Below are 11602 nucleotides of genomic sequence, written 5' to 3'. Positions count from 1 at the left end.
GCGAGCCTTGCCTGAACCTCTTCTGTGAAGCCTTCTTCCGTACCTCCGTACACCCGGGAGAGTTGAGCCTGATAGGAGGGGCCAAATTTGAATGTGTGTTTACAAACAGCAACTGGAAAATCCTCCAGACCCTACCTTTAAGATGTAAAAAGTCCTGTTAGCACAGTCAGAGACATAACTATTCTGGTCACACCCACCACTGCAGGAAATGTCTCCTCATTTGTGATGTCGCTCAGAGGAGATAACGGTGCACGCTCTGACGTTTTCCCCGTCTACATGTCAGCACTGAGAACTGAGTTTCTGAACAACTTCACCTTGGATGGAGTTTTAAAAAGATCTGTTGTCAGTGCAGTGTGTGTGTGAACAAAAGGCCAAACACAAAGCAAAAGTTACATTATAAAAAATACCTGCGTACCTGTTGACAAGGCCTTCATGTGGTCGACACAAAATTCGGAAATAAACATGAAAAAATGCATCAAAGTGCAGTGACACAGACACTGCAATGAACCTGACGACATCACCATGACATCGTCAAGGTTACTTTCTCAGACTTGACAAAGCTTCTCCACAGCCACAGAAGACATTTGCATTGGCTTGTGTTCACAGACTGAAGAACAAATGCACCGTGTGTGTGTGTGTGTGTGTCTGACCTGCGATGGGCACATATCCGACTCCTTGCTGATACACAGAAGGCATCAGGACCACAGGCTGAGTCATCATCCCCGCTGGTAAGGACTGGCACACACAGAGAGATGCAGACACAGACACAGAGACAGAGAGAGACGCAGAGACAAGATGAAGAGCGTCACTGCTTGGACTGAATCAGTTTTATTGACCATGCAATGTCTAACTCCAAACAGTTTCACATCCCTGCATCCTCTGCACTCTACCACCTGCAGACTCTGGGGTAAAATCCATCCACACCAGCAGAGGGCAGCAGAGATAACAGTGAGTGGAGAGGACACACAAACGAAGAAAAATAAAGGCCTCTATACACAGCATATGTTCCGAATCACATACTTTTTCTTTTTCCTTTTATTATTTACTGCAGCTGCCCTTAAAGAGAAAATGATGTTGCATTCAGTACACACACAATCAGAACAAACTACTTCCTCCTAACATTACACCCTGGACTTTGACCCGCTTACTCATGTGTCTGTCACCATGGAGATAATGCCCTACACCGAACTCACCAGAGACGGAGGTCAAACCACAGAGACCTGCTGCTGTTATTCGGCAATAAGTAACAACTGCATGCATAATAAATTCTAACATATGATAGTCATGATTTTAAAATTACAGAGACTGTACATTTCTCTGTAATTGATGTTTAATACTTTGTCCTTTTGTTGTTGAATATATTTGTAATCATTTTATTCAGTTAAACAACCTGAACCTGTCCCTCTGACTCACGGAACAAGAGAAGGAAGAGCACTTTGTGTCTACTCACAGCGAAAGACATCACCAGGTTGATCATGCCCTCCTTGTCGTCGCCCTGCCTGCCGCTGAGGCTGAACCACTCGTCCACCACGCTGCCCTCCCTCAGGCCCTCAGGGATGGTGACATGAGTCCATGCTATCCTGTCGTCCATGGAGAACGCTCTCTGGACGGCACGTCGTCAGAAACATTGGAAACAGACAACAAATCACACGCTCATCAGATCACTTAACACACATATACAACTCTGTAGCAGGTCAGAAGATTCACGACTCTGTGACCTCCTCACCTCGTCAAAGATCTCCAGGTAGAAGGAGTCCACCCCCGGAGGCACCGTGCACTGGATCACCTTGTTCCAGCGCGGGTTCTTGGCTCCGTTGTGAGCAGTCGGTGTCTCGTAGACTGCGTAACCCAGTCGGATCCGACAGTACGGATCCATCCGAGTCATTCCGTAGTTTTTAGCCAGCTTTGCCTAAACAGCCAAATAAACAGTGTGGTTTCAGTCAGGTGACACATTCATGATGTAAACTCTCACAGTTCCACTCGCCCTCATATTCCACTGTATCCAGTTATTTTAAACGACACAGGTTAAAAAGATAAATGTGTGACAGAGGGGAGGAGACTCTGCAACTCACAGGCTTAATTGAGGAGGAGAAACAGGGTCAGCCATCTTGTTTTGAAAATGCCTGTTGATAATACTCTGTACTATGCTAGGGTTATGCTTGCCATAGTGTCGTCAGCGGGAGGACGCACGAGCCAAAGATGATGTCATCTTTATGTAACGTATTAAGTATAAAGCACGAAGGCTGCATGTTGTCAGTCATCATCTTAAAAAGCCTCATATTAGATAAACAGTTGTGATTGGCCGGCCTGGGCCAGGCAGTCTGGAAATCTGTCTGAACAGGAGGGAGACCAGACGCATCTGCCAGAGCAAATAAACATGAGCTCACAGATTCGTCTGGTTTCCAGACTAAATATGAACTTAATACTCTAAATTTCATATTTCATAATGTGCTTTTGTATCTTACGGTACACGTTAAAGAAATATGATCCATACTGGTACAGGTATTCAAATGAGACCCAGATGTATCTGTGACAGTGAAGCTGAGCTGTGTTTACCTGGACCACAGTGATGCTGAGTCGCCCCACGGTGCCTATCGAGCCTCCGTACTGCAGCTGTCTGGCTGCCTGAGCGTCCAGCTGGACCTGCTGCTGCTGCTGGGTGGGAGTGATCCGCAGGAAGTCCTGAGGAAGCTCCCCGATGTACACCTGAGAACAAGACAGAGCACACATGAGACACACGAACAGGTCAACCTGATAGAACCTGACAGACCCTGACAAATGCACACAAATGTTTTTTAAATGAAATTAGGGTTCAAAATGAAAAATCTTGACTGGAAAGGATTACTTTTTTATTATTAGACTGCAGTTTTTGAAAAAAAGGGAAAAATGGATGGCGTATATTACATGTGTATGTTCTCCAGTTGTTTAAGGTGAATTTAAGTCCCCTTGTGTTATTTAAATTCTATTTATAATACTACTACTACTACTACTACTAATAATAATAACAATTATTATTAAGTGTTGTTATTAAAATTGTATGTATAATAATAATACTTATCATCATCATTATAAGTATTTTTATTTGTTTTTTATATTTTAATAATTATAATTATTGTTCTTTTTTCCTTTAATGTTTTCCTAACCCTTCTGTAAAGTGATGAGAGCATCATGAAGACACACCCCAACATTCTGTTTCTATATATCTAGTTCAGTTTCTTTTTTCGTATCAGTTATTCTGTGTTCATACCTTATATTTACATTTACTTTGTTGGTCCATTTTGGCTTCTGTATTACACACTGTAACTCACTTCTATGTTGCTGTAGCTATATCAGGCTATAAAGTCCTATGAGTGCAATTCAGTTGTCTGTTTGGACCTTGAAATAACTAAATAAAAAAAAATCTAAAACAAACAAATAAAAAATAACAGTCATCATTTGAATCTTGAAAACACCATAACAGCACACATACAGACACAGACATACTCTCACCCTGGTAACTGCAAAATGTTAACACTGGAATTATCCTCACTTGGTGTGCTATGTTTTTTTTTACATATATACCTTCTCAATATCTGTAATAGGGTTGCAACAGTATGAGATTCTCAGGGTATCATGATCGTCTCAGAAAATATAACAGTTTCACGTTATTACAAAATTTATATTATTATCAGTCAGAACAAGCCTTAAAGGAGTGCAAACAGAAGGATTATTGTTGGTTTAATAAACATTTTATTACTGTAACTGAAACTTGAAACCATTTTGTTAATAGAGGTTTGTGTAAAAACTCTCCCCTTTGAAAATAACTAAAATAAACAGGAGATTTTGCATCCAGCTGCATTCTTTTTAAATATATATCGCAAATGTTCACTGTGTGATGCACCAATTAAAAAGGAAGAATCTTGTAAACATCACATGACTCTAAATGACTCATCCTTATGATATGACTGTTGCCTTGCCGTGCGAGTCATGTGCAGCGTGTGTGTGTGTGTGTGTGTGTGTGTGTGTGTGTATACAACAGGCCAGTGATTATGTGAGGTTGGTCACACTTAAATCAGTAGCCTGGTTTAAAGAATGACAGACTTTAACTGAGCCACCGTACAGTGACAGAAAATTAAAATTGAAAGGAACTGTCACTGAAAAAAAAACTGTCAGTATGGAAAAAAAAAACTAATGAAAAAATCTAACACATCAGAGTGCAAAGAAATATTAAAATAAAATATTTTTAATGCCTGTGTTTTATTTTTAAGTTCAGGACCAATTTTTTTTTTCAGTACCTGTTTACTGTCACTGTCCTGACTCCATAGAAATTATATTCACATACTATTTAACAAGTGGAGGAAAAGCTGATGGTGTGTCAGTATTTTTAATTTGAATTACTCACAACTCTGGTCTCTTTTTCAGAGGATATGTTCGTACACAACCATTTATTCTAATGAGTTATTTGACTTCTACTAAAGAACTGAACTGTGCAATTATTCAACTGTGCACATATATGTATGTAAATAAACATATATCTATCTATATATATATATATATATATATATGCTACATATTTACTATCCCTGTACTTGAGTAACGTTAGCTTTACTGCAGTTCAGCTTCTTTAATGTGAATTAACTAACGTTTGTAGCTCTGTTTTAAAATAACGTTAGCTTCCCCAGCACTGTATATTTATAACAGTTATTTGTTGTTGTTGTTGTTGTTGTTGTCTTTCTTATAGCCAACAGTCTTGTGTCAGACTCGGGTATTCTTGGCATCTTAATCCGTGATTGAGCTGCTGTGACGGTTTGTTGACGTTAGCCCACAGATGCTAACGTTAGCTAGCTCATGTAGCTAACCTGTGTAGCTAACTAACCTAACATTAGCTAGTTATATAACGGTACTGGTTATTTCCTCGGTGTCGGTGGATGATGTCAGGGATGTAGGTGATGGAGTCGGTGTTGTAGATGACAGAGTCAGGGTTGTAGACGGCTGTGTGTTACAGTTTAATGACTAAACTTAGTTAACTCTCACAGCTGCTGACAAACTGAAGCTAGTTCCGCCTGTCAGTGTCTAACAGTCTAAGCTAAGCTGTAATAAGCACAGAGCTCAGTGTACCTGTCCCCGCTGGGTGCTGATGGTGGTCGCCATGTTGTCTCTCCGGTGTGACGATGGATCAGATTCTCGACTCTTCTTCTTTGATCACAGACGGTTTTAACTAAACTAGAAACAACTGTGTTGACACCACCTCTGTTTGGATTAGTTCAGACCTGACCCGGAAGTCTTTGTCTGCTTTCTTTTTTTTTTTTTTTGAAAAATCTTTATTTACAACCAATTTTTTATTTTAATTTTTTTTTTTACAAATTTTATTTTATAACATTAAAAATGACCATTTTAACATCATTTGTGAAACAACAAATTAAACAAAATTTAAAAAAAAACTAATATAGATAATAGGGAGATGTAAATATAGACATAAGGGACAGTTAGTTATTTATGAGAGGGGAGGGGGTGGTGCGGAAATGGGGAGGCACAGTACTGGTGAGGGACTAATGTTTTTTTTATTGTTTTGTTCTGGGAGTTTTTGGCCTAGGATAGGAGCAAACAAATTTATTGGTTGTATTTTGTTTTCATTTTATTGCCCTTTTTTTTTTAACTTTTTATTTGTCAAAATTACAGTCTCTTACACAGTAGGGCTACCTCTCATAAAAACAAAAGAAAAGAAGAAGGTGTCAGTCTTTACAATAGCTACTGTACGTCCCTCCCACCCCACAATCTCAAAATCTCAAATAACAAAAACAAGCAGATATCTCTCTAGATATCCTAGAGAAGTTGAATTTCTTTCTTCTCTTTTTCCCTAATTTTCTTTTGTCCCTTCTCTTCCCTCATTTTCCCCTACCTTATTACTTTTGTATGATAATAATTTAAAAAACGAAGTCCCCCCCCCCCCCCCCAATCTATAACGTAGTGTGGGTTTGTGTGGATTCTTGTAAAAACATCAGCAGTATCTATCCTCCAGGAATGGAATCACACTATTAAACTTCTGACAGAAAACACAGGACAAATGAACATTTCTGAAACGTTTTATTTGTACAGAAACCAAACAAACATCCGAGCAGCGATGATCACACAGCTGTTGTTGATAATATCCTGCCTCAAATGTCTACGCATATTTCAGATTTATGAAAAATTGATTTAAGACATTTTGACACTTGTCAAGGTCTGAGTTATAGAGAAATGAATTTAATGTTGTTAAAGTCTTTCCAGGTTCTGACATGATGACTGCAGTTCTTGGGATTTTTTTTCTAACCTTCGTCTTGCTGCTGGAGAAACATAAAATATGTCTTCAGAAACCACAAACGTTCACTTCTAACAGCCTGCAGACATTTTTTCCCGCCATTTGTAATATTTACCTCTGTGTCCCTTCCAGGCCTCTGTAGCTGTCACACCTTCCAGGCAGCAGGTGAAGTCAGCTTGTTGAGATGTTTGACAGACGCACATCTGGCTGTTTCTGATGTCACTGATAAGGTGTCACCACAGTTTTGTGTACCTACATTATCCCAAATGTTTCCTTCAATGTTCAAACCCAGAAAAATCTGTCATGTGGTCACTGTCACCTGTCAGTGTCGTCACATCCTCTTTGTGCAGGTATCAGGTTTGTGGTCGTCTGCCAGAAGCTGTTATAAATCAAGTTTTTACCCAGTTTGAAGCCACATTTTTATGACACACCTTTTAGATCCTGGTCATCTTTAACTATATGTTTTAATCACATGAAAGATGTGAGTCATCAGATGTCTGGATGTGAAGTGATCACAGAAACAATTTGTACCATGATACATTTTTATTCAGTGTTTTATTGGTTTAAATCAGCTGGTCTGTTTGTTGTGGAGAAGAAGAGACCTCTGCGGATAATTCAGCTCACAGTAAAAACCTCCTGAACACTGAACACTGAAGGAGAAACTGAGTGCAGTGACGATATGGCTCAGTCTTTGTTGTTGTTTTAATTCAGAAAGCAGCAGAAAATGACATACTGTACGTTTAACCTCAGTCACAGTAGCAGTAGGTGATTTGGTATAGAGGCAAAACCTAAGTGGTCCACCTGTGTATTTGGAGCACTGACTGGTGCTTTGCAGATAGAGCTTACTTTACTTTAAGTTAGCCAAGATTTATCCAGGGACAGATCCCTCATGCAACAGATGTAGAACAGTAACAGGATCATTCATTCATACTTTCTGGACTTGTCCAAATCTTAATAATTATAGGACATCGATAGCTAATACATTTTGGTATAAAAATGGACAACATGCAAGTTTTTGTATTTGGTATTTCACTCTGGATGTATTACAGCTGTTACGTGTTGAAAACAAGGAAAATAAAATTTAAAACCTACACAAAATGTTACAAACGTTGCTGACTTGTCAAAGAACAGTTTCATGTGATTGCCTTATTTCTGACAAGTAATCTTGTATCTCAGTGAGACCTTTCTGACTAAATAGAGGATAAATAAATAAAGGCAGACAGAACCTTGCAATGTAACAACTGAATTTATCCACTGGGGATGAAAAAAGATTTATCTTATCTTAATTATAAGGTCATGTAATTGGGAATTTTCATTGTTGCCTAGTTTCATAGTTTCAGTTTTACATGCTCTGTTCGATTCCAATCCACTGCCCTTTGCTGCATGTCATTAACCCCCCCCCCCCAACAAATATCTTAAACAAACAAAATAAAAAGGTCTCTTAGGGCTTTTGTACTTTGACAAACTCTTTCTGGAGTTTTTACCAGCTCAACATCAAATCTGGGCAGAATCATCTAAACACCTTTGCAATGCTAAACTGTGAAGCTTTTGAGTTTCCGTCCAATGGCGTGGCCGTGGCGAAGCGTCACCTTTCCATGTTTCACAACAAAAGTGTAAATGGTTTGTAACCAGACTGGCCTTGGTCAAATCTGCCCCAGACGTCATGTTTGAGTAGAGTTAGGGATGCACGATAATATCAGCACGTCATTGTATCGCCCAATATTGGCTTTCTCTTAATTTGCACAATGAATGAATATCACATACATTGAAAAGTATTGTATTTCATGTCTCCATCTGCTGGTGGGCTGTCATGATGAGAGTATGTGTGTTTAATACAATGTTAATTCCACTATAGAAGAGACTTGATGATCACTAAAATTAGGTGGGGGAAAAAGTGGATATATCGATATCAGTTATCGGCCAAATGAGTTAATGACTAATTAATTGCCCGCTTAAAGATGGGCAAAAAAACACCCTGAAGACTCTGATGATGCTTCATTGTTAGTTTTCGTTAATGCCGATTCTGTGGTGGCGCAGCAAATTTTGATGTTTCAACATGACACAGGAAGCTGTGGTAACTTGACTTTTCGTGGTCCAATCTGTCCCAAATTTAATGGTGGATAAGGGGCCGTACACATGCTGCATCTTTAATCGCCTGGAAAGTGCAAGGTCAGGCGCTTGACTCTACTTTTTAGCCTTTTTTTGTGCCAGCTTTCAAGAGCGCTGCGGCAACTTGTGTCTGAGGTTGCAAAGCCACCTTAACAAGCATTGAATCATAGCCTATTTACCTAAAATCCTGAGTGCAGAGCTGATCTTCTTCCAGGCGCTGTGTAGGCCTATCGTCTGTGGGACAGCTGTAAAGCTCTGAGTAGCTCTGCACTAACATAATCAACTTCTTCATATTTACCACAGACTGATATTTACTGAAGAAGGAAAGCTATCCATTGGGTGTGATTGGTTGTTTCTTGTCACATGACGCTGCTGCGTTCCAAAAGTTGAACTCGGTTTATCTCTCATCTACACTGAAAACAATGAAATTGAGGGCGCAAAAAACGCGGCATGTGTACGGCCCCTAGTCCACTCCTGAAGACATCTACATGCCCATAGTGTCTCATACCTACACTGCCACCTGCTGATAACAGATGGTCATGGTTGTGTGACTTTAAATTTACATGGTGTGGACTTCACATGATATCCAGACACATGGCATTTTATTACTGTTTGTTCTGTAGCGCCACAGAGTGGACACAGGAAGTGGTGCATAATTTGCAACAGGTCATTTCTGTGGACAAAATGCTGCGTCTACTGTGTCCCACAAGCAACCCCAATGTGCATGAAGGTGCAAAGGCCTGTTCATAGCTAGTGCAGCTTTAATTTAATGTTGTATCCAGATGATTTAAAATCAAGTTGACGTCCGTTCTTCAGTGAAACCTTCTGCACCAGCGACACCAACCAACCCTCTGCCACCAGTCTGACCAGTAGAGCCAATAAAAAGGGGAAAATACTGATTGTGCAAAACATTTGGCACCAGTTTATTCATTATTTAACTTAACACAAACTAGATCACATTTTGCCAAGAATTTCAGTGCAGATATACTTTATATATATATATATATTTATATATATTAAAAAAACATGCATACTAAATATACTGTGACAAAAGTCTCTCCTCTGTGGATTTTGTCTGATTCCCCACACACAAAAAAATAAAAATAAACGAGCAGAACAGCATCATGTGCTTGCGGAGGTCAGTCGATAGGCTTAAAGTAAAATCAGATTTTCACACCGACACAAAAAATGTTACCCAGCCCGTTCTCATTCCCAGGACGTCAAATACGGACGCTTTGTCACGCGCTTCAGTGTGTGATATCATATCAAAGCCACCCTTTAGCTTCTTTATGAGACGTACTGAGCTTTCAGCTAACTCCAGCGTAAACTCCTCAGTGGCGATACTTGACGCTGTGATCAAATAATCCAAGTAGGGTGGGACAGAGGTGTTAAACAAAACTGGACTTTCATCCAGAACCTGCATTTCGTGTCCAGTGTTAAACCAAAACTCAGTGGTTTCTTTAACGTAACATTATCCAATTTTTACATGTTTACGTTATCTAACAAACATTTATTTAACCCAAAACGTGACCTTTTTTCTAAATCTAACCGCAACCGTTTCACAACATTAACCCATGTAACAATGTGAGATGCCAAAGGGCGCCCTGTGCATCGCTATGAGACGCTGAGGGGTGCGACAAAGCATCAGTAATTTGACGACCTGGTAATGAGAACGGGTTGTGTTACTGTCTCACAACATCACTCAAATGGGAACTCCCACGGATGAACCCTTAGCTAGCCTAGCATTAAATAACTAATATCTAACAACACGTGATCACTAACTTGGTTGAAAAGTTTTTCTAACTCAGGAGACACACACACACACACACCAGCACTCACACACAACACCACCACAGACAGATTAGCTGCTTCACACACACACACACACAAACAAACCCAGAGGAAGGGGGCACTGGGAGGACTGCTCCACAACACAGGAGATAAAAACAAAGGTCAGACTTGTGTCAAACTGATTCTGCAAAATCTCTAGTGGTCACGTGAGAACGTTCTAGAAAAATAGATCTCTTTTTATGACTGTAGTAATCTGAATGAAGTTTTGAACATGTTCAGGGGCAGTCTTTCTAGTGCCCCTGTTGGCAGCACAGAGGACACATGGGAAACAACGAAACAAAAACCTCCTGGTAATCAATGCCAAACACAAGGTCAATGGTGAAATTGGAAGCATCAGAGAAGCGCAGAAGACAAGGACTGGACGATGAACTGTGACGCCACATCAACATGCTAGGGGCAAACAGGAAGAGATCTAGAAAAAACAAAAAGAAAAACACAACAGGGAGACAAACCGAGGTTAAACCACAATGGAAACACAGACAGGAGAGAGAAAAGAAACCAAGAATGATCTGATCATCTCTGTGTGCTGCTGATTACAGTCTAAACACTCAACAGTCAGTGTCAGGGACAGAGTGAGGACGAGCCACATGCTACCAGGGACTGAGGGGGATGACGATGACAGCAACACACACACATATGACAGCCTGGATAAAATGCCAGCACAGAATCAGTGACGACATGCAGGTCACATCAGGACATAGATATAGATACATAGATGCCTCACTGGCTGCTGGATCGCCGCCATATAGACCCTTTTACAGTTAGTAAACAGTATGACTTTTTTTCTTTAGCTAATGTCTGAGTACCGAAGCACACTCTGACACAAACTGGACCGTTCATAAATTCATAACGCTGTTGGAATGTACCACTTGGTTATCCAGAGCACTGCACTCTTGGAGTGGCAGAGAGAAGTGAATGTGTGATTAACTTGTCCGCTCGTTAATGCATATAGAAATGTGACGCTCTGTTTGAACTCTAACCACCCCTATCTGATCGAGCGCTTCGTCGATGTTCCTCCACTTTTGACGACTTTGACTTTCTACGCGCTTTGATGGACACGTCTGACACCCAGTGGAGATACGTGTTGAATAGATGAAGTAATAAAACGTCTTTCCATTGGTCATTTGGATACCCAACGCTAACGGTTGCTAGGGAATATTATGGGCACTCCATGCACTGTAGAAAGTCAAAATCGTCAAAAGTGGAGACACGTGTTTTTCATCGGACAGCACTGATTTGTGGAAAGTGCCAGTATCCTAGAAGTGCCCCTGATCCATTGTGGGGCCTTCTTGGATCAGACTATGCTCTGAACTGTCAAGGCATGGACTCAGGACCTCTAAGGGTGTCCTGTGGTGTCTGGCACCA

At 40.4% G+C, this 11602-nt stretch overlaps 2 protein-coding genes across 15 annotated transcripts in view; both read right to left on the bottom strand.

Annotated features, from left to right (window-relative positions):
• Positions 1-5262, bottom strand: part of tollip (toll interacting protein) — a 9418-nt gene extending 4156 nt beyond the window's left edge. Inside the window, exons 1-5 of the mRNA XM_050051733.1 lie at positions 5098-5262; positions 2557-2706; positions 1727-1909; positions 1451-1603; positions 651-735 (exon numbers count right to left, since the gene is read on the bottom strand). Of these exons, the coding sequence (XP_049907690.1) occupies positions 651-735; positions 1451-1603; positions 1727-1909; positions 2557-2706; positions 5098-5130 (604 nt within the window). The 5' untranslated portion in view covers positions 5131-5262. The remainder of the gene's footprint in view (positions 1-650; positions 736-1450; positions 1604-1726; positions 1910-2556; positions 2707-5097) is intronic.
• Positions 1-11602, bottom strand: part of LOC126393455 (CUGBP Elav-like family member 1) — a 377556-nt gene that overhangs the window by 331931 nt on the left and 34023 nt on the right. For 13 of the 14 annotated variants that reach the window (XM_050050348.1, XM_050049676.1, XM_050050099.1 and 10 more), the window contains one exon: positions 9936-10649. The exons of the other annotated variant lie outside the window; for it this stretch is intronic. The gene's annotated coding sequence lies outside the window, so the exon portion shown is untranslated. Of the gene's footprint in view, positions 1-9935; positions 10650-11602 lie in introns of those variants that run through there. 14 annotated transcript variants of the gene reach the window in all.

This window comes from Epinephelus moara, chromosome 1 (genome assembly GCF_006386435.1).
Source record: "Epinephelus moara isolate mb chromosome 1, YSFRI_EMoa_1.0, whole genome shotgun sequence".
NCBI classification, from domain to species: Eukaryota; Metazoa; Chordata; class Actinopteri; order Perciformes; family Serranidae; genus Epinephelus; species Epinephelus moara.
Note: the sequence above shows the minus strand (reverse complement) of the source record. Positions and strands in the feature narration are given on the sequence as shown.